This window comes from Leptonotus elevatus, chromosome 7, assembly GCF_054856555.1.
Source record: "Leptonotus elevatus isolate MCC_2025b chromosome 7, RoL_Lele_1.0, whole genome shotgun sequence".
Lineage (NCBI taxonomy): Eukaryota > Metazoa > Chordata > Actinopteri > Syngnathiformes > Syngnathidae > Leptonotus > Leptonotus elevatus.
This window is the reverse complement of record NC_141245.1, coordinates 10,778,754-10,802,875: the sequence shown is the minus strand read 5'-3', so window position 1 is coordinate 10,802,875 and position 24,122 is coordinate 10,778,754. Positions and strand designations below refer to the sequence as shown.

Sequence of the window (24,122 nt, the reverse complement as noted above, 5' to 3'; positions counted from 1 at the left end):
GTTAGTTTCCAATATAAAAAATATTGTAACTAGCAAGCAAACTAACAAATTGTAGCTAACAGTAGTGATGGGAAAATTAAGCTTCATGAAGCACTTGTGATATTTTTTGACTCCCCTAGATGGTGCTCTTGGTTTAAATATAAAGGCTAGTGCAAAGGAAATTGATTACATTTCCACTGCATCTTTCAACCAAGAGTGGCATCTAGAGGAGTCAAAACATATTACAAGTGCTTCATGAAGCTTCATTTTCCCATCACTAGCTAACAGCACTGTATTTGTTTTAGTGTCAGGACTGTTTACCAAAAGTGAGGGGAAAAAATTGTGAGTCATAGCAATTACACAAATGGCATGTTTTATTATATTTATTATATAGTTTTCTAAAACGCTCATACTTTCTAATCAGAAAGCTGTTGGTGATAATCATGGCATTTATTACTCATTTTTACACTTTCTTCACCATCCTCTGCCTCGACTAGTAACTATTAAAAGTAGATAAATGATACTACAATAATTCGATGCAACACTTGGATGTAAATTGCATTGAAAGGAGGACAAAGGCTATAAAATTAATTCTAAAATAAAATGCATACACCTGTGTGAATATTCATTCACAGAACATATCCCCAAGTAGGAATCTGGCTCAATACACATTCGTGCAGTACTAAATGATGGCACAGTGTTGCGGCTCTCCCATGCGTTGCTGCCTGGGACTGCATGCAGGATGTTTCTTCAAGTCATATGGCTCATGGGGAGTGTATGCTTCATGTAATCAATGTAATAAGTGAGTCCAAGTGGAATGTGTTATAACATCTGCTGTGCTGTGGGAACGGCACAGGGTGGTGTTTATGTGGAGCGTTTGGCTCAGCAGACGTTTATAAGCAGCTCTTATATTGAGTCGTCTCATTATAGCGCAAGTGGTCAAGATTTTATGGCAAGCTACAAAGCTAATAAACAAAAAGCATGAAAGGGACACAAACGATGTATTTAACGCGGGCTCATGAGAAATCGAAAACAATTGACTGTTGTTAGGTAAAATGGTTTGTAACAAAAGATAATTATATAACATGCAGTTTTCATTCATACTGTTACTGTTACAGTTCCTTTAATCACCACACAAGGGACTTAAGCCCAAATAGTGATTTTTATTTTTATTTGATACCATTTTATAACACTTCAGAATAAACAAACATACAAGAGAAAAAGAGATACATTTTGCAGTTATCTTTATTAACATCACAAACACTCATTGCTCAGTAAATTACATTCAAAATACAGAATGTCCAGCATTTTCCTTTTCCTTGAATTTTGTATAGCACCTATAACACAATATAACATCAGATAACTGTCAAAAGATAGTCCTGCTGAAAAAATACATTTGAAAAAAATACAAATATCATCCCAGATAACATTTGACTGTAAACCAGCGTTGTACTTCTTCCTGTAAAGAGATCTGACAAATAACTCAACTCAAACCTGTAGATACTGCTGGCGGTTAAAAATGAATATATTGGATTTTATTCATTACTACATTATTGGCAACAAACTGTATTTGTCATGTTTGTTATCAGTATCATTTAAAGATGCCCTTTGAGCCTTTGTCAGCCAGTGGTGAGAAGTCAGGGTCAACGCTAAAAGAAACACTGACCTACATTTACTGTAAAACCATAATTCTAATATTTGTCCTATTAGATTGTATTCATTTATTCCTTAACAGTCTTTTGTGTTTATTTAGTTGCATTTCTCTTTGCTGCACTGCTCCTAGTTCATGTATGTGGATGTAACATTTGTTTTGTGCTCTCAGATGTCTTCCTTGTGCTGCCATGTCAATCTGGAATCAACTCAAGTACCGCTAGCCCATGTAACTTTAACTTCAACAATATGCGACTGCTTAATCAATCAGGTTCAAATTTGTTCTCACGAGGCCAGCTAGCTGGTTCGCGATGATGTCGGCATTTTTACATTTCCTGATTAGTTGGCTCGGACAAAACTTGCTGTTGCCAACTTGGATGAGAAAAGCGTGTCTGAAGTGATCGATGCTCAATAACAAATCATCAGAATTTATGGTGATTATTTATGGTATATATTGTGAACTTGTCACAGTTGTGTGCAGTTATACTGCTTTTTTTTTTTTTAAGATGGTTTTAATGATTCTCTAATTGTGATCTGATACTAGTGGCGGTATTAAAAGGTGAATTAAGGTACCACATGCATGACCTGCCAGTGTAAAGTATGGTCAACCTTAAACATTTTATGACAATAAAATGTTATATGTCAGCTCACCAGTCTAAACTTGACATTCTGATTAATATTTCAGAGTTATGCAGCATAATCCAGCCGTTTTTATCCATCCCAGGGGGCAGCCATTTTGCCACTTGCTGTCGACTGAAGTTGCTCAGGGCTCAGGCAATGACCAATCACAGCTCACCTGTTTTCTGAAGCTGAGCTGTGATTGGTTGTTACCTGAGACCTAAGCAACTGGGATGTCATTTTTACTTGACAGCAAGTGGCAAAATGGCCGCTTTCTGATATTGATAAACTCATATTCCACTAACGCAATATTAACCAGAAAATCGTATTTAGACTAGTAGGGCAGCATAGAACATATAAATGTCAATAATTTTTGGGGGGGAATGGGGGGGGGGGGGTGACTTCCTCTTTAAAAGAAGCGGAATGATTGTGACAACATACAGTATATAATATTTATCTGGTTAAACTTTCTAGCAGTTTTGGACTCCTTAAGTACAGTATATCTACAGTACTTTCCTCGTCTTCGTACCGAGGCTAACCACAGATCACCCCCACATCCTCTGCGTGCGAACAGTTGTGCTTGCCAACTCTGGACCGCTTGCACTCAAGCAGCGTCCTCTCCCCGCCCTCACACTCCACGTCGTCCAAGTAGATCCTGACGCTGCTATCCGCCTGGCCCAGCCCGGCCCTCTTCATAATAGCCAGCGCCGTCCCGAAACCGAGCTGTCGACACACTACCGTGCCCGCCTTCGTGGTGAAAAGGTCGTCGCACACCGTCCCCCACTCCCCACGGATAAAGATCTCAACTCGGCCTCGGTCCGATAGACCGTCTGCGCTTACCAGACGGACCGAGCCGACGCGCATCCTTCCACTTCCTCTTATTCTTTTGAAACCGTAACCTCTGCTTCCTCCTCTTGGGCTTTTATTCACTTGGTTTCCTTCATGCCCCTCTGTGTTGTCCGTCTTCTCTCCTAACGTGAGCTTCCCCTCCTGTGTTTTTGTCTGAGTGGTATTTATCAGGGTTCTCTGGGGTACATAGGGAGTGGGCTTTGGGTTCCAATATGGTGGCCGCGGGGTTGTCCACCTCCTTGGATGCTCAGGATACCGTGCAGTGGTCACAGGCTTGTAGGGTTGCTTTGTGGACAGAGGAGGAGGAGGAGGAGGATGCGGGAGGGTTAATGGTCGCGAAGTGGGAGTCGGGTGCGGTTGAGGGGGTCTCATGTGTCTCCTTGTCGAAGCGGTGGACGAGGCTGTGGTGTAGACAGCCGAGCGATAACCTGAGGGAGAGACAGAATCACCCTCTTTACTCGAATACTGGTAGTTTCAAAAATAAATCCTCGATCGTTACCATCGCACCTCATTGACGCTCTTCAAAGTAGCACAGTTGAAGGAAACCCGTAAACACAGACACACAAGGATCATTGTCCAAACTGAGGCTGATGCAGAAACATTTATTCCATATGAATAATGCCAATGTAATTGATTTAAATTAAAGTAGTGCAAATCTCGACATGAAAAAAGGCACAATGTAGACAACATGATTGCGACTCGTGTACCAGCCAAAGGTTAGCACACCGTTAAGTGGCATTTACACTGCAATTATACAGCACATCCACTACAACACCTTGCTTTATCATCAGAACAAATAAATTATAATCATTGGAAAACAATGCAGTTGAATATTAATTTTGTGCAAACCATAATAGTTCTGACTGAACGTTAAGAATATTGAATAATGAAAATGAAAATGGCTTTTTAGTAGAATTACATGTCTGTGATTGTCTTGTTGAGTTACGTGAAAAGAAAAGTGACAAATATATTTTAAAGACCCTGTAAAAGGAATTCAGAGATTTGCTACTGTTGTTGCAATGGAATGTGATTGACACTTGACAGTTGAGGAGGGTGTGGTTTCAAGGCATTCAGCGAGAGCTGAACGAGCAGCTTCATTTTTCACGATTTTGAAGCCTCATTTTATATGCTTGATGATTTTTCAGGGAACTTGAGCAATTTTGATAACACTCTTTGCTGTGCTGTGTCAAATTTAGACGACATCGGTTTTCATGGAACTTTTTTTTTTGCAGTACTTGAATAACGTGTAATTGCACATCCACTACATTAGGTGGCAGTGATGCTCTCATTGTCAGAGAAGAAGTATAAAGTCCTCTGCAGAGGTCTACTTACAACAAATTAAAAAAAAACAAATTTTTATCTTAAAACTATTTTATAGACAAATGTTACTATTTATAGTCACAGCAAAGAGTTTGGGGAGCACAAAATATTTTCTTCTTCCTGGTGGGCATAACAAAAACATAATCATTGAGAAGCACTGCTTTACAGGGACTTTAAAATCCATTATTCTACATTAAGATATATCAGTTCAACTGAAATAATTTAAAGTCATTCAATTATATATAAAACATGTAAAGCTTAAGTTCATAACATTCTGTGCAATATGGATATACCCTCTGATATACGTCATCAGATTTGAGTCATGATCATTTCAAATCTACCCTAAAACACATTAAATCACAAGCAAAAACTAGAAAGTAAAATTAAAAATAGGTCCTAAGAATATATCATTTAAAAAATCATGTGCGATACAGCTTTAAAGAACTCGAACTATTCATATTAAATCATAGTTTACTTTATAAATATAAATATATCCCTGGAATAGGTGTCTGAGATTTGTTGATCTTGATCTTTCGGTTATTTGTAAGCAAGACAGCAATTGCAAACAACTAACATTTTAAACTTTAAATAGGAAGTCAACCCAAACAATTTCATTACAATAATATGTTGTATGTGCCCCAAAAAGTCTTAACAAGGCATTCTGATTAATATTGCATTTGCGGAATATGATAATATTAGGCAGCTAAATCCACCTGTTTAGATTCATCTCAGGGACGGCCATTTTGCCACTTGCTGTCAACTGAAACAGATGAGCCGTGATTGGTGGTTACCTGAGCCTTGAGCAACTGTGATGTCATTTTCAGTCTACAGCAAGTGGCAAAATGGCCGCCCCTTGAGATGGATAAAAACTGGTGGATTAGGCTGCTTAATTCATCTAACAAAAAATATGATAAATAAAGACAATATTAATCAGAATGTTGTTTAGACTAGTGAGTCTGCATAGAACATTATTGTAAAGACATTTTTGGGTTGACTTAGGCCATGTAAATAACTATTAGCGTCTTAAAATATAGAGTAAAATTAAAGTGGTGCAGAAAAAAATGTCCGGTGTGACACTGATGTGAGCAGCTCGACTGGTGGATTGAATGTTAGTCCTAACAATGGACTTGTTTTGGTAGACGGGTGTACCAGTAAGCCTACCGGTGGGTGTAGCTTTGACCACAGTGGCCGGTGTTGTTCTTATTGTTGGTGGGGGCGTCCTTTTTTGTTTTCTCGTAGGTGCAGGTGTTGATGGAGGGGACGAGGCTTTTCTTGTTCTTGGTGACAGAGTTGTAGTTTTTCTTGTTGTTTTTCGTGTTGGTGGAATTTTTCTTGTGATTGTCGTGGGCACGGGCGTGGTCATCGGTCTCTTATCGATGACGAATTCTGCCCAAAATAAAAGCAATAAATTGGGACACAGTTATTGACTGGGTGGTATAATATACTTTCCTACTTGGATAGATTGATTACACAATTTGGCTTATTTAGATCTTTTGATGCATTTCCACTCAAATATGCACATCAGTTTGACACGTTGCAACTCAGATGTGCTCATTATACTTGCTTGAAGTGTGAAGGTGTGATGTTATTTTGCGCTAGCTGCATCAGGTTCTTAAGTAGTGACGTCATACCATGTCAGCAACAACAATTTTTCAAACTGAGAAAAGAAATATGACACAGTGCAGTGCAAGTGCTGACAGTACCTGGAGCAGAAATCCAGCATTGATTCTACCCATTAAAATAGTTACGCTGTAACCTGGAAGAAGGCGAGGCACGGCTCCAGGAATTTTTCCCTCCCGGGGCTAAAGGGGGGCTTGACCGAAACATAGTGGGGGCTGAGAAAACAATTTATAAATATATTTTAGATTATCACGTAAAATGCCAGAGGGGCTTGACTGGGGCTACACAGATTTCTGACGGGGCTACAGCACCCCGTAGCCCCGGTGTAGCGCCGTCCCTGAAGAAGACAGACAATTACAGTAGGGATGGGCGAGTATCGATACCAGGTGTTGGTATCGGGCTCATACCCGGCCTTATTTCAAGGTATCGGTACTCACGACAGTGGCCGATACCAGTATCGGCCACCCTCTTGTGGCCGTTTTACGATCAGAAACTAGAAATTAGAAGAATAGAAAATTGCTATTAATTTCATGCAATTTTAAAGAAAAAAAACAATGTTGGGATGTATAGATCTTTCTTTAAAATGATCTGTCATTCTTTGCGGTGGGGGGAATTTGATTAGAGATAGACCGATATGCTTTTTTCAGGGCCGATACCGATTATCTGTAGTCAGGGAAGCCGATAACCGATATTTGGAGTCGATATACATTTGCAGGAAAAATAAAAAGTTGGTGTAAAAAATTTTCATAATAAAATAATAATAAAAACTCCAGCACTTGGCTGCTTAAATGCCTTCAAGCACATGTTTATTAAACAGCTATTGTGGTTTGCAACATGTGAAAGGTTTTTTGTTTGCCATCAGCTTTAATGTCAACTCCCAAATAGCCACTAATTCGCGGGCTAACCATTCACCCACATGCTAACCCTGGGATAACTCTCAAATAGCCGCTAAAAAACTGCTATTAGGTTAGCCCGCGAGCTAACCGTTAGTTCACGGGCTAACCTAATAGCCATAATTCGCGAGCTAGCCAGTTAGCTTGCGGGCTAATAGCCGCTAATTCGAGAGCTAACGGTTAGCTCGCGGGCTAACCATTCCCACGCACGCTAACTCCCAAATAGCTGCTAATTCGCGAGCTAACTGTTAGCTCGTGGGCTAATTGTTCACCCACACGCTAACCCTGGGATAACTCCCACATAACCGCTAAAAAGCCTGCTGCTAACCTAATAGCCGTTAATTGCTGCTTTTTGGCTGTTAGCACTGCACGAGCAACCAATCAGATAGTGCTGTGGGCGGGCCAATGGTGCAGGGAGTCAACAGTCGCTGACTCAGAGCATACGGAGGAGAAAAGTGCCCATTGGAGCAAAAATAACCGTTTTTTATCGGCTATCAAAACAAAAAAAGAGGCCGATATTCTAAAATACTGAATATCTGCCGGGCCGATTATCGGTCTATCCCTAAATTTTATGTATCAAAAGTAAAAGTGGTATTGGTAGTTGGTATTGGTATTGGTGAGAGTTGAGTACTCGTACTGGTATCGGTCTGAAACAGAAAAATGGCATCACTATCTATTGACTAATTAATGGACAGCAAAGTACCTAGCTTTGCCTTGCACTGCCACCGACACCAAATACAAGGGTGACTAAAAAGTGGGATGATTCTAATTCAACCTGAAACGAATACTGGCGTCCTTTCGGAATAGAACTCAATCAAACCAAAAAGTGCTGTAAGATAAAATTACCATTTAAGATAAAAAGTATTGAAGGATTTAGTGGGTGAAAAGCATATGTGAGTATTGCAGGTTTATCTTACCTTCTTTGGGATAGAAGTGAAAAAGTTTTCCCTTTATCTTTACTGGGGAGGGCTTGATGGCACATCTACCTGGTGCTGCTCGCCTGTGAGAAAGATGAAGACAATTGTGTAAACTATGTATATTGAGCGATTTTCATTTATTATTATTATTATTATTATTATTATTATTATTATTATTATTATTATTATTATTATTATTATTATTATTATTATTATTATTAACTGAAACAATGTGGTTAAATCTGTCCTTGAAGTTCACTAAATAGTGGATTTTTTTTTTGTTATTGATTGTTTTTGTTTCTTGTTGACACATTGTAGCTGAAAAACACGAGACTTTTTAGTTTGATACCAAAAACAAGGAGTTGTCATTCCATGCGCAAAATGTGGTCGTAGACTCACAGCTGAAAGTGAAATGGCAGGTGTGTGACAGTGCTCACCTGGAGGGATCCACTATTTTGTAGATAATTCCTGCTCTGGCTGTTGCACTTGGGGAACCCGTGGCAAGGAAGTACAATTCACCTTAATGGAGAGGAACGAGTGAGACAAAAATATGCTAAAACATTTGAAGACAAAAAAACAAAGTATTTACTGTTTGTACCGATGGCTTTGTTGTTAGATAAATGAGTTATTAATCCACTTACATATGACCCAGCATATAATATATTATTATTATAGTCCAGTAAAAATCGAAGTTTTTGACCACCAAATATGTAATTATTATGGACTGCTTTTCATATAGTGCTTTATCTACACCATATAGCGGTTATGGGTGAGGTTAGGGTAAGGAATAGGGGTAGGCAATAATTTTTGATGGTTGGGGTTAGGGGAAGGGGCTAGGAAATGCATTTTGTCAATGAGATGGCTCCACAAAGACAGTAAAACAAACTTGTGTGTGTGTGTATGTGTGTGTGTGTATTGGAATATTCGGCCTGCTATAGCAACGGCAATATTTGGCTGCTGCCTCGCTGTTGGCCTCTCGCGCCATCCCAGCAACAAACAAATGAGAGTTTGCAAACGTGGACGCTGGCCGGCGCTGAGACGAACGAGCTTAGCACTACCTAGGTCGAGGCTACAGGCTAGTACAACGCAACGGGGATGGATTTAAAATTGGACAAAAGAGAAAATAACGACCTGGGTTCTGTCTTTGGCCATGGTACAGTGTGTGACCCTGGAGGTTAAAGTATTATTGTAAACTAAAAAGGAATACCTTTCAATGGGTTGAGATGCTATGTCTAAGGGCCGATGTAGGTACATTCTGATATGCTTGAATGAGCTTGAATTTAATATTTGGATTCAATTATATTTTTCATTTATTAGACTACGAATCATTTTTCAGGAAATGTACAATAAATAACTGATTCGAGTAAGAAGCGAGTTTGATTTTTGGCACTGATTCCAGGCAAGAGTGCTACGACTTGAAACAAAAGTGTAATGTAGCGGATCAGACCACATGTCCTTGCTGTATAGGGCTGAGGGAAAACTGCAATCCTACTTTAGTTTATAATCTTCCGTAGACCAGTCTACAAATAACCAGAAACGGAATCCTTACCCGCCTCATCCTCTGCAAAAGAAATGATGTATTTATAGTAGCTGTTGATGAGTTTGGGGAAGCTGCAGGTCTGGTCTCGTCCCATACAGATTTCGTTGTACTGCCATTCACCTTTTGCCACATCCTCCTTCAAGGACATCAGGCGCCTGGGAACCAACGACACACATATTCAAATGGCTGTAATAAGAGCTGCAGCAACGTTTCTACGTGCAAGCACGGCAGAAGTACGCACCCACTCATGAAGTCCCCAAAGATGTAGAGTCCATTCAGATTGGGCATCTGGCAACCTCTGTAGATGTATCCCCCCGTCACTGATTTTCCCAACTTATGGGGGTAGGCAAAGATAGGCAAGATGTCATCTACGGAACAAACAGCACATCATTGTTATTGAATTGAATTGAATGATTTGGAGTGTTTTTTAGAGCGCCATATTTAGTATCAATGTAAAACTTCTCAATGATTTTGCAGCAACTTTCTGCGCAGCGCTGTACAAGTAAACAACATAAAACGTTAAATAAAATTGCCTCACCCAGCGATGAGTTGCGACAAAGTCTGCGATCGTAGCAGCTGAAGCCTTCTTTTGCCCTCCATCCGTAATTGCCTCCTTCAAACACATGGCATTGGTAATTGAACATGTTCTTTGAAATCACACTTCATAATGAAAAACCTGAAAGAGGAAGTCAAAACTCCTCCCCCAAAATTCTTGCCAATAATATGTTCAATGCAGCTCCGCGAGTCTGAATACTGTATTTTGGTTGAAATTGTGTTAGTGGAATTTGAGTTTAGCTGCAAAATCCAGCAGTTTTTATCAGTATCAGAAGGCCTCCATTTTGCCATTTGCTGTCGAGTGAAAATGACATCACAGCTGCTCAGGTCTCAGGTAACAGCCAATCACAGCGCAGCTTCAGAAAACAGGTGAGCTGTGATTGGTCGTCACCTTCACTCAACAGCAAGTGGCAAAATGGCCACCCCCTAAGATGGCTAAAAACAGCTGGATTTTGCCGCATAACTCATATTCCACAAATTTAATATCAATTCACACATATAGCATATTATTTTCAATACATGTTTAAGGATTGACTTAATCTTTAATCGTGTATGGTGGTCTGATAAATTTGTTAATATCTGTGAGCACTTTTTTAGACAGAGCTATGATTTGGATACCAATCGAAGGGGGAAAAAAATCGATGTACCTTTAAGTATGAGGTCTATTTCCTCATATTTGTTCTGCCCAACATCACCACAAAACATCCGGCCTCGACCAGAGCCTGTCCTTGGGTCTCCACGGTCAATAGAGCAACGCCACATGTTGCGCACACCAAACGCGTAAATCTCTACAAGGGGACATTTACACACAAATGAATGGAGCTATGCAACAAAATGTTTGTAAAATTAGTGTAAGACTGTTAACTCAATCACTCTCAGCTAATTTCACTGAAGCAACCTCCTTCGCTCCCGGCTGTTTTACTGGATTTTGACCGATTTTGCAAGGCCCATAGAATATTGTGATATTTGGCTATAAAACATGGAACCTACCAAAAGTTAGATTAGAGTCTCTTCTTTCATCAGGAAAAAAGTTCTTAGCATTGGAATATAGCTAAGTGTCATCATTATTCACAAACCTGTTAAAAACATTGGCAAAGAGAGCTTGTTGCAACACGGCACTAGCTGATCTCTTATACTCTGCTGCCACCTGATGGCCATTTTTTGTAATAACTAGAGTTTCTTTAAGCCATCTCTTCATGCCAGAAGCTGCATCAAAGCCTTCTGTATGCTCTTGCGTAAAAAACAACAACATAAAAACACGTTTTTGGGAGTGAAAGACAAAGTATTAAAAAATAGTTTTAACACATTTTTGAGTTTGAATGAGTTAAGCATGTACCTGGGAGGCTCCCCTTCTCTCCTAGAAATGGGTTGTCTGAAGGGACGCTGTATGGGGCACCATCATCGTTGTTGTTAATATCAACACGTAGCACCTTGCCAAGGAGTGTTGACCTATGAAGGTAGAGTGTTAAAATATAGAGTGTGATGTTTTATTTTTGCTATTTTTGCAAGACGTGTTTGCCATCCCTTGCATTGAACAACCCCGGCAACAATCAACTCAAACTGGATGGAATGATCAAATCGGCTTCAGTAGATGGCAGCTACCACTTCTAGTAGCCCTTTTTTCTCCGTAAACTCAACAACTCCTCACAACTGTGGCAGCCCGCAATGTGTAGTGTCAATATTAGACTTGGCCAAGTGTATCCTCCTTCATTCCCAACGGAGTTAAACTGCGTGTCAACACAACCACTCAGAGACAGCGAAACTGTAGCTGTCAAGAGACGTGGTTTCAGGTTGCAATCACCGAACCACTAAAAAGATGCTACATTCATGTTTTTTTATTGGAGGGTTTCACCAGACAGAGATTAATACTGAAGATTATAGTGCATGAAGATGAAATACGTCTATTTATTTCAAACGAGCGTAATTTAAAGAGTGAGTCGCGACACATACTGTACTTGTTTTGGTTGCTATTTATGACGAAAGTGTTACGTGACATTATTCTTTAAATACGAGCAGATGAGTCAGAGCCACATTGCCTGCTTTCGCCTGGAGACGCTACGGCTTCATCAAAGTGAGTGATGACATCTAATAGCATTCATTGGTTTTTAAATTGCATAGTGTAACGTATGGGAATAAAAACAGGCGTAAGAAACTGTCTATTAATTTACTAGTCATGCTTTTATGTGATTTCAAAGGTGAGTAACAATGTTTATTAAAACGGTACAGGCAATTATCTCTGCAGTCATTTTAGGAAGTCCATTAATAAGACATGAGGTCATGGTCCCCTGACATAATTTTCATTGCGTGAACATATGACTGTTTTTATTTTTTGCCTTCCACCCAAATTGTATTTTTTATTTTTTTATTTTTTGCCTCGGGTCAGCAGACCAGAGACAATTGGAGGTACCGAGGACAAAGCGGAGGCTTAGAGGGGATCGAGCCTTTGCAGTTGCCTGTCCCTCCCTTTGGAACGACCTTCCGCTCAATATTAGGCAATCTCCCTCTCCGGCTACTTTTAAAATCTGTATTCTTCGGCTTTTGGCTCACCATGAGACTTAGCATTGTTTTGGTGCTTTTTGGTGTCTTTGTGCTGTATTCAGTAGTGATGGGAAAATGAAGCTTCATGAAGCACTTCTGATATTTTTTGACTCCCCTAGATGGTGCTCTTGGTTTAAATATAAAGGCTAGTGCAAAGGAAATTGATTACATTTCCACTGCATCTTTCAACCAAGAGTGGCATCAAGAGGAGTAAAAAAATGTTACAAGTGCTTCATGAAGCTTCATTTTCCCATCACTAGTATTCAGTGTTACGAAATTGATGCTTTAGTTATTTATTTATTTATTTATTCACTCACTCATTTACCTTCATCTTGTCATTAATTTATTGATATAAAGTTTATGTACTTGTATACTTACTTAAAATATTTGTTTTGTTTTCTTTAGGTATTTTTACTGCATGACCGATTTCTGTTCCATGTACAGCACTTTGTATACAGCAATGCTTGTTTTAAAGTGCTTTATAAATAAAATTGAGTTGAGTTGAGTTGAGTGAAGCACATTGGTTATTTTTGTCACTTTTTGCATGCCCCCTCAGGGGTGGCCACACCAAGTTACTTGAATAATTTGTTTAGCACAGGTTTTTACCAGAGGTGGGCACTTCCGTCAATCATCAATTCCTGTCAATGATGATGCCCACCTTTTGGCGAGTGCATCAGCACTTTTAGCGAATGCTTGAAAATACCAGCACAAGGTCTAACCTACCTCTGCACAGATTTAGACACGCATTGCGCTAGACTGGGCACAAAAATAGAGATCTTGTACTTGGGCTTATATTGATTTGGAATTCAGCGAGACAAATTGCATTTAAATCCAAATGCATCCTTTCGAATAGAGCTTCCATGATCAGTAAACTCAGCCTACGTTTCACAAGAGATTTTATTAGGTGTGGTTAATAACTGCACTTGTATGGGAGGCCTACAGTTCGTAAGCATAATCAAATTCATTGCTACAGAATAAAGGAAGCTGTCATATGTCTTGTTATCAAGTCAAATCAAGCACAAGTATTTACTTTAAAGTTTTTACTAACATAAAAAAATACAGTAGATCTCCTAGTGAGTCACGCAATGATTTGGTAATACTCACTTGTTCTGCGAGTTGCCAAATTTTCCGAACGGGTCCCCAGCTCGGCCACCATCCCCAATGAAGATGTACAAATATCCATCGTGGCCAAACAAAAGCTGCCCCCCATTGTGATTGGATGCTGGTTCCACCAGCTCCAGGACGGTTCTACATCAAATTGTGAAAACAAGAGACGTAATGAAAAAAATTGTGCATGCAGATCAGCAAACAGTGTGCAAATATGTCCCAAAAGAATAGAGCCCCCCGCCCCCACCTCTCTGAGTTGTGGTCAAGTTGGTTGTCATCATGTGCCGACAGTGTGAACTCGCTGATGCGTATCCTCTCCTCCTTCTTGATGGACACCGAGTAGTAAACATACGCTTTCCTCACAGTGGTGAACCTACAAGTAAGTACACAACTTACACACTGGAGGGTTTTTTTTTTCCCCCCCTTTTTTTTAATAAGTGGGACTTCAAAGAACTTAGTTGGAACTTAATGTCAACACAATCTAACAGCTTTGGGATGAACAAGGATTAGAGAGTTTGTCATTCAGGCCCATCTGTCCAACACATGACTTCACAAATGTTCTTGATTGAATGGACAAAAATTCCCACAGATTCGAGTTTTCCAAGATATGAGGATAGCGCCATATTTCTTTCAATTGTCAGTGTTTGACGGTGAAAAAAGTGAGAGTACCAACCTTGGATGCAGGGCTATGCACAGGAAACCTCTCTCGTCCCCGGCCCAAGGTGACGTCAGGACAGCCCGAGTGAGGTTGAGGAAGGGACGATCGATCCTGGAGCCGTTGGGCAGGTAGACCCACACGTAGCCCAGTTGCTCTGCCACGAAGAAACGATGCGTTCCGTCATCTGCGTGGACCATAGCCACCGGGTTCCGGAGCCCATTTGCAACTTCCTGCAAGCATATCTCCAAACAGCCCTCGGCGTCCTCTCGAACCAAACCCAGGTTAGCGTTTAGTTCTGCAGATGGACAAGTGTCAAGCTATCAATGATGTGTGCATATTACAAAGATATTTTGAACTAACATAAAATCATGTGAATAAGACGCACATGTGTATAATACATACCACAAAAATCACATTTAAAAGTTTTTTTTTTCATTCTCTGTACTTGTGTATAAAACGATCCCCCTAATTGCTTGTATCTATCCTTTGTTATCAGAGTGAATAAAATAAATTAATAAATATTTTTTAAATCCAGGTTGAAAGATGATCAATGTATTTCAAGGTAAGTATTCAATGTTGCACATTCAGTTACAGTACGTGAAGCATATTGAGGTTTTTCATCGTGTGTGAAATGCACCATAAATTAGGGATGTCACGATAACAACAATATTGTGATATTGCAATATTAAAATGTGCACGATATCGTCATCATCAATTCATCTCACAATATTAAAAGCAGCACATCGAAGGTGAGGTTATGTTCCATTTGTGCAGTTCCAGCACACTCTGCCGGTTAGTTAATTAGTACAGTTTAATTTTAATTAGGCATGTTTTGGCCCCCTTACCTTTAAGACCCATGCTAAAGGCCAGATGACGAGAAAGTAACACGTTTAAGTTCCTCCCCAGATTGATTCAGTTCACATTATGAGCATGCATTAGCAAGAGCCTCAATATTAAGTGTTTGTATACCAATATTAGTCAATGGAAATTGATTACATTTCCACTGCACTGCGTCAAAATATATTGAAAGTGGTTCATGAAGCTTCATTTTCCCATCACTACCTATATATGTTAAATTATGACATCAGCCACTCATTAGCATTGTATAGTTGCAACATTTCTATGTAATTCTTCATGGTTATTTTATTTGTATTTTTTGTTCTACAGAAACCTCGACCACACAACAAAATTAAACAGTCCAAAGAGAAAACCAAACAAAACTATATTCTAACCAAACATACTGCAACCGGTTATCACTCCCATAAATCAGTCATACGGGCATATATATTTCTAAAAAAAAAGAAGAGCTACATAGACCATGATAATTTGCGCCGCTGAGTCATTAGAAGCACATGACAATAAAATGACTGGCCAAGCCTATTTCTTTGTCAATGCAGTTATTATGTATAAAAACACAATAATGTGCTTTTTTTAAATGAGCTTTTTCTTTTTCTTGTTCTTTTTTTCAACAATATCGTGAGGTTTTTTTTTTTACAGTATTGTGACCTCCCGACGATATTGTAATAAATATTGTATCGTGAGGTTCATATCATGACATTTACCGTATTAAGATCGTTTGGATATCAATCAGTGATTTATGTTATGTTTGTTATTTTATTTTTTTATTGACAGCCCCTAGGTACTGCTTAGGGACTAGTTTTGATTCAATTACAGGAACGTGGACAAGATACTTGATCCTCATTCACTTTCCACATTTCATGCGTGTTTGAGTCTTACTGTGCTTGCGTTTGTGTTGACTTACCTTCATTTGTCAAGACATTAGGGTAGCAGTACTGTTGGTCCTTGAGCTCCAGAAATTCACAGAACAGTCTGTGATCTTCCTCAAGTGTGGCGGTCAGATTTGCATAGTGCATTGGGTTCCCTCGGTCCTCCAGGAGGAGACTCAGTGTGTATCTACACTGGTTCCAGTAGTCGTTGCAATAGTTGCCACACAGTCCTGGCAAAATGCGCATGGGTGTGTTTGCGTCCTCTGCGTCGTACAGGTGGGCAGCATATGGCGAACACTCCTGCACAGGGTTAGAAATAGATGTTTAATTAATTACTCAACCGTTGTAAAGTTCGTCTTTTTTTTTTACAGCGAGCTCATTATTGCAAAAAACAAAAGAAGCTTGCAATCTGAATGAAACCGCAGGTACCCCACCTGCAGTATATGTATTAAAACTTTCCTCACAAAATTTGAAGATTAATTTCTGAGATGAAGGAATTAAGATTTATTCCTGCATTCAGGCTTTTATTGATAGTATTTGTCGGCGCTTTCAAATGAACTCAATGAATCAAGTCAAAACAAATCATTCCGTGAGAGGTTCACCCACGTGGTCTATTTAGAGCAACCCGCTTTTCGGCTGTTTTCCAGCTAACTCAATGATGTCATCAGTTTGCATCAGAAAACTTGGCTCCATGCTACAAAAACAATGAATTAATGAATGATTCTATTATGCTATTTATATTAAATTATGCAAACAGAACACTGCAAACAGCTACGGCAGAGAAATACCTAAATGTTGATTTTGGATGTTTTCTTTCCACTAGACTGAATGAGGACTAAAAAATAATTTAAAAAAAAAGCTCTAACTAACATTTTTGTGCCTTAATGTAGTCATATATGATTTCCTTAGTTCTGTAAATAAAAATATCATAATACTGGTTTGGCAATCTGGACGTCTTTCTTCGCACAAAATAAATAAGCACTGCATTCATGAGTACATTTGACAATATAGGAGTAAAAGTTAGCAACGTACATAAATAGAGGACGTGCGTGTTTATTCCCCTGCAGCTGCCTCACCAAAGTCCAGCCAGGCCTTTGGTTATACAGCTTGTGTGTGCGTGCGTGTGTTTGCGCTTGTGTAAGTGTAGCATGGTATAAATGGATCCAAGACAAGGTTCAGCCGCTTATTAAGTCGAAACCACGCTCTCAACCACACCCAGAATGGTGAACTAAAGGCACACGGAGGCGCACAATCCGAACCATAGTGTGGTTGAGGCTGTGAAGTGGACTTGCCTTTTTGGACAATAAAAAAAATAAAATAAACGATATTTCAGAGTTGTCAACTTGTCATCTGATTGATTACACTCTTGCTTAAGTGCATTGTCATATTTATTAGCCCATGGAAAAGCAAGATTGTATCATCGTCTGAGCGCGTTTACGTCCCCAGTTTATTTATTTTTTATTTCGTAATGACATAATTTGAATCATGGAATAGGGTTTATTATTGTTTCATTTATTTTTGTATTTATTTCTTTATTTTTAGCGTATAACACGTCACAGTTTTGTTTGGATCATGTTTACAACTGATGTTTAGATTTGGAGTTCTTAAGAGTGCTTATGATCTCACATGAGCCAAAAATGGAATATGTGTCGTGGGAAGCTTTTATTTTTATTTTTTTTTACATTGATGCCCCTTCTATCAAAGCTGATACATTTTTTTTTTTATCAGTGTGGGAGTTGTGGACGGAAGATTTTTTAGATTTATGGCCCCTTGATCAAAAGCACATTCCCCTTCCACAAGACAAAGATGTCAGTCTATCATTAAAAAATTTGGACACAAAGTGTTTATATATAATTAGTGCATCGGTTTAGAGTTAATTTAAAGATCCTTTAACGCCACTAATTTTTTAACGTGCGATTAATGACCGCCTCTTACTTGGAAAGCCTGTATTGGGTGAATTCCAGTTCCAATGCAGCAGACACATCCACATCGAAATTTAGCAGGAGTTAATTTAATAATAATGCATATATTTGTGGAGATTGGCGTCAAGGTGTATTTTACCAATTTTTTAAATGTGCAGAATTTCACAAATTACTTCATGTTAAAAATTACATAGCTTCTAATATGAAAAGAAAAATGCACTGAGCTGTCACCAATGGCTTACAAATGCAATTATGCCATCTAGTGGAAGAAAAATGACCTCAACACAAATCAATATCACACTTATTATTAACTTTAACTCAATTCTATGAATTATTATGACATTACTGTATCAATGAATAAAAGTTGCATCCATATTTCTATGAGTTTAACATTTGTTTCCACTTTTATGTTAACAAGTATGAAAAAAATATTTGATTGCACATTTTACTGTACATTTAGAACAGATGTCAAATGTGTAATTAATCGCGAGTTAACTATTGAAGTCATCTGATTAATTACGATTAAAAATTGTAATTGCCTGACAGCCTTTATTTATATATATATGAACTATCCTCCATTTTCACAAGAAATTATTATTTTTAAAATAATTTTTAAGAAATATACTCAAAATCCACACAAGACAGTTTTGAATGTTTGTGCTATAATATATGCATTAACTCTTCTATGGTATCATTTTCCTTTCAGGGCTGGCCATTTTAAACACATAAACACATGCACACATATCTCCAACCATAATAAAAAGTTTCTATTTCCGTTGTATCAACATCAGTTTATCTCCTGCGCAATGTATTTGTTATCTCATTTAGAATCTTTACTTTGATTTCTTCATCCCTCACGGAGGAAATTCAAAATATCCTGTCCCCTGACCAGAAGAGGATGTGGATGTTTGTTTGGTCCATGAAGTTTGTGTGGAGGATCCCTCTCACTCATTGAAATCAGTGCCAGGAGGTTCCCACAGTGTTGTTTGGAACAAAGACTCTCAGTGTAGTGCCTTCATCAAAAGAAATGTATCCAGGAAGTGGCCTAAGTGGGCCTTCTTTAAAGTCGCCATCAATAACTGACCAAAAAAAAGGTTTGAGTAATAAATAACTATGTGTTTGCCATTGATTTCTTTTTTTCAAGAACTGCTAATGTAACTGTCAATTCATTTCAGAAACACTCCCCTCATGTTTTGAGAGCACGTCTGTAGACTGTAATTACCGTAGTGTTAGAAACCTATACTTTACGAGTCAGAAGATATGTCATTGTCTTAACGTCATGCACTTTTTAGTTCCTGTGTTAAATCCTATCTGAGGTTTATGGCCCAATCTTTAATTGCACTAGGCACCTTTTAATTCACACTTATACATTATATGGTTACAGTTCTGAGTTGCACAACCAGGATCCAATTATGCAATCGGCGAGGCGGGACTAGCGTCGCGGCTGGCTGTGCCAAGAAGCAAGTCGTGGGAGTTGGAGTGCAAGTCAGGCTCCAGTGTAGGACCACTGAGGCCAGAAAAGAGACCTAAATGTAGCCAGGCGGAAATGGACAGCTGTTTATTAGGGTTGCAAGTCCTCGGCGAGGAAATTGCAGCAGACTGGCGCAGTGTGAGTCATTGTTTTCAAAATAGCTTTAAGTGCTACCCATTCAGACCGCGTCTGCTGCCACTGAACTGAAAGTAACGTGCACGCTAATATGGTCATTCAACCCTCCAATGAGAATGAACGCATGCAGTTGAAAGACCAACGCATGTCCGAGAAACATTACATAAGAGGCTGAATGTGTATGTTGTGGTTTCTTTCATATGACAATAACAAGTTACACAAAATGTATTTAGCTCATTTGAAAGATGATGCATGCTTAGTTTTGCTTGGATATATTGCAATTGATGTGTAATTAAGCTACATATTTCTCTTACTATAATATGGCCTATACAGTAATATACAAAATATACAGTATATTTTTTGTCAACTAGACACCACATTTTAAAGCAAGCATGAAAATGTATATCAATTTATGTTTAAACTCGGGGCAGCACAGTGATTTGGTTAGCAAGTCTGCCTCACAGGTCTGAGGTTCTGGGTTGAAATCTTTGCATACGGCCTTTCTGGGTGGGGTTTACAAGTTCTGTTAGGTTAGATTAATCGAAAACTCTAAATTGCTCATAGGTGTGAAGGTGACTGTTAATTCTTATCAAAATTATCAACATTATTAATGTGTCCAATGATTGACTGGCAACCAGACCATGTAATATTTTACCCTAATAATGGCAACATAGAAAATGGATGGGTGGTTAAACTTTTTATTTATTCTAGCTAAACTACTATTACATGCGTATTACATGCTTATTACAAGTTGTACAATGTATGTTATTTTGTGGCTTGTATTTCTTTATAGTATGATCATCGGGCCAATGAATAAAATCACTATCATTGTTTCAGAAGGCATCAATCACAATATATTAAATGCTTACTTGGCAGACAATGCTGCACAGGTGACATAACCAGAATGATCAAAGTGCTTTATGATGGAGTAAAACCTGACTGATAACTGAAGATCGTTTTCCTCATCACAGAATTCAAATGTGGTGTACTATTGATAATCTACATAAATTACTATGCTTATGACATGCTTATTACAATGTGTGTGTTGTATTTATTTGTAGTATGATCATAGGGCCAGTTAATATAATCACTATCATTGTTTTAGAAGTCAAAAATCGCAATATATCAAATGCTCACCTGGCAGACAATGCTGCGTACTATTGATATTCTATATAAATAACTATTACATACTTATTACATGCTTATTACAACGTGTGTTTTATTTCTTTGTAGTATGCTCACAGAGCCAATGAAGAAAATATAATATAGTTTCCGATGTCATCCATCACAATATATAAAATGCTTACCTGGCAGAGGATGCTGCGTATGTACCTTGCACAGGTGACATAACCAGAATGATCAAAGTGCTGCATGATGGTGTAAAACCTGACTGACAACTGATGATCCATTTCCTCATCACAGCATCCGAATTTGGCGTACTCCTTGCAGAAGCGCAGTGGCTTCTGGGGCTCGAACGGCGGCTTGTAATCCAAACACTGAGGATGACAGCACCCCCACTCCACTTGGGTGAGCAGCAGCAGCATGGTAATCATGAGATGAGGCGGCAAGTCCCAACCTGGGAGCCAATGATGGTTCAGGGTGCATTTTGGTAAAGTCATTTTTTTTTTTAAAGTTCAGTAGGGTTTGACTTAACTTGCTAGTATTGTAGTGAGTCAGTTTGACAATGCTAAGTGTTTGATGTGAAGTGAACAGGTGTCATGAGAGCATATACTCATCGCTCATCACACCTGTTTGCAAATTGACCGACAGCTCACATATCACACCTGCCTGACAAGCTGTTCTAAGAGTAAAAAGAAAACAGAAAGGAAAAAAAAAAGTCCCAGTGATCCAGTTCCAGTGCTTTCTTTTGAAAATCCGCTGGGCATCTGCCCAGGTGATGTGTGATCGATGTCGCCCACAAAAGTCCTCAGTGTGTCCCCAGAATGTGTCTCCTTGAGCTTCAATCTTGAGAAAAACACGTTTCTTTCCCCTCACATGAGAAATTGTCCAAAACAAAACATTTGCTGAATGCTAAGCGATCCTGGCGAAAGCCGCCGCATGGCAAGGATACAACGCAGCCGCCGAGATGTGGCGCAAAATCGCGCTGCAAATGAAATGAAAGCTGCCTCAGCCTTCTGTCTCGCAAACGACGGTTCCTGTTTTTGTTTTCTCAGGACATGTGCTCGCTAGCGAAGGGACAGCAGGGGAGAGAGGGTCCTTTCATTCAGACATGCATCGAGCCACGCCGCAGCTCCTTTTTCGAGATCCCTCCCCTCTTTGCGTCTTTCCTCCACCTCCTGTCCCCGTCTCGCTTCTATCCCTCCGCTCGCCTACAAACACACACGCATTCCTTCTCGTAGCATGCGGTCTACGTTGCCCTGAAGTTGCAACTTTCCAACTCCCCCTCCTCATTTTCTACCCTCCTCACTCAGCATTCCCAGACCTGCTCTCTTGTCTCTGTCATTTCCAGACAGACGCATTCACATATGTGCGTGCGTGAGTGAGTGCGCGCGTGTTAGGCTGATGAATCAGCACGTGTCTTCTGTAAGCAAATAGAGTCGCTATGCATTAGTTGTGTGCGCTTTTATTGGGAAAGTGAGCACCACGGGTTTGCTTTTTAGTGTCTGTTCTGTGGCGTTTGTTAGAATTGACAAAATTGTAGCTGTTATGAAACGTGTTTTCATCTTCGGCCAACAAACATGAACTGAAAAGTTCTGATTCTGTGCTTCATTTTGAATGACAAAACCGCATATAAATGCAAATATTATTAGGACCTTGTGTGTTGCGCTTTCTAGAACAGATCAAAGAGCATTTATGTGCGTGACCATCTGGGTCTCGTTAAGTCACCCCTCAATGTGGGACCCCACACCTTATCAGTTTGTACTCCCAAGAGGTTTAATCCACAGCCTGGCGCTCACGGCAATCACTGGAAAGACATAATGAAATAGCATACACCCACACTCATCCGAAGTCTCACTAAACCACAATGAGTAATTGTTTTGGAAAAAGTACGAAATGCAGCTAAAAAAGCAAACGTCCTTGATTTACTACTGTGATAAATCCACATTAATGTTGCATAGTCATTAGGTTGTGCAATAAACACACTTGCCAGTTTGAACATCTCCAAAATGGAATGTGGCAACTAACAGAGAGGCCGTGGTCATTAAACTGTAAAAAAAAAAAAAAAAAAAAAAAAAAATGCCAGAATTGCACCATGAAAAAAATTGAAAAACCGTAAAAAAATAAAATAAAAGTATACTTGGAATTTTACTTTAGAGGACATTTTTCATTAAAATCATGTTTTTAAAAAATATATATTGCAATCATTTATATAGGGGTGCTCCGATCAGCTGATTTTCACAGAAATGTATATGATCGGTGATCACCGATCAAAGCCTTTTATGGCCGATTACTCTAAATCATCAATCATTGTTACTCTAACATTGACAGCATTTGCAAACAATTAACAATGGTGTCATACTTTATCACAGAGAAATCTGCACCATGCATGTCACAGTCAGTTATGCCACATGTTATTTTTTTTCTATATTGACATCTTCTTAAAATAATCGCCTAAGTCATTGATTTTTCAGGAAACACAAAACATTTTACAATTTGCCTCATGAGGAGATAATTTAAGCAAAAAGGAAAAAAAAAGAAAAAAAGTGACTTAGGCAGTTATTTTAAGAGGGTGACGATATATAATTTATCTTTCACCACAAATGTTCAGCGCAATGCAGATTAAAACAAGGAAGTCAACCGGATGTCACTATTTTACACACAACTTCGCAGTCAGTTAGTTGAAAAATGAAAAATAAAATTCAACCTTCATTCACATTGTGCGTCATGTTTTTATGGTGTGAACTGCACTGACCTTGACCTTGACCGTTGTGTCTTCAAGATATTGTAAATAGTTTGTAATGTTTACGTATCTGCTCATGGTCACCTTCTGTTGTTTGGGAATACATTTAGTAGTGTTTGTCCTGCTAACCTCTTAGATAGTATTTGACCTTGATAGATATACTAAACGTGGGAAGCTATGTCGAAAGGAATTTCATCCAGATGCACAAGTTGTGTTTTCATGTTCAACTTTATTGCTCGATAAATAATCTGGCCAAGATGCGAAGGAAGGAAAGTTTGTTTGACATACACAGCAAATTTACTTTTAGCTGTTATTGTGCTGAGCTGGCAAAAAAGAAAAAACTCCAAAATATTTTTATTTTCATGGCCTGATATCTGAAAAATTTGGTCTACAGCGGCCCCTTCTCGTGTCCCGGTGCCACGTAAACAAGGTCGTAGCAAAAATTGCAGGGAACTGAAGCGCCTCGTCAAACCTGGGTGAATACTGGAATTGAAAAAATATATACTTAGAAGAAGAAGTATAACGTTTTGGAAAATAGCATACTCTAGAACCTTGAACTTGAACTTTGTCATTTTCCTCCCTGTTCAGAAAATGGAGGAGTTCAACAAAATTACATGATTGTATTAAGCTACAATAGCAAAAATAAATTCAAAGGAAAGCCAAGTCAAAAGTGTTTTTCAAAATAATATGTTCTATGCAGCCCCACTATAGTCTGAACACGGCATTATGCTGAATATTGTGTTTGTGGAATATGAGTTAAG

General features: G+C 38.9%; 1 protein-coding gene across 1 annotated transcript; it reads right to left on the bottom strand.

Moving 5' to 3' along the window:
* Positions 1-1,249: 1,249 nt before the first annotated feature.
* LOC147170829 (HHIP-like protein 1) lies at positions 1,250-21,951 on the bottom strand. Its single transcript, XM_086081571.1, has 14 exons — positions 20,807-21,951; positions 16,007-16,271; positions 14,260-14,539; positions 13,834-13,959; positions 13,584-13,727; positions 11,278-11,390; positions 10,589-10,729; positions 9,925-9,999; positions 9,628-9,754; positions 9,396-9,541; positions 8,284-8,365; positions 7,847-7,929; positions 5,578-5,802; positions 1,250-3,524 (listed from the first exon to the last, which is right to left on the bottom strand). Exons 1-14 carry the CDS (start codon positions 21,116-21,118, stop codon positions 2,782-2,784), a joined length of 2,862 nt encoding a protein of 953 aa, XP_085937697.1. The 5' UTR covers positions 21,119-21,951; the 3' UTR covers positions 1,250-2,781.
* Between the last annotated feature and the right edge of the window lie 2,171 nt (positions 21,952-24,122).

Excerpts from the sequence above, each read along its gene's own strand:
- LOC147170829 (XM_086081571.1), bottom strand. The coding sequence starts at position 21,118 with ATGACTTTACCAAAATGCACCCTGAACCATCATTGGCTCCCAGGTTGG. Across the intron at positions 11,391-13,583 it reads TTTGGCAACTCGCAGAACAA|GTCAACACTCCTTGGCAAGG; the intron begins GTGAGTATTACC and ends CTACCTTCATAG. Across the intron at positions 9,755-9,924 it reads TTGTCGCAACTCATCGCTGG|ATGACATCTTGCCTATCTTT; the intron begins GTGAGGCAATTT and ends TTTGTTCCGTAG.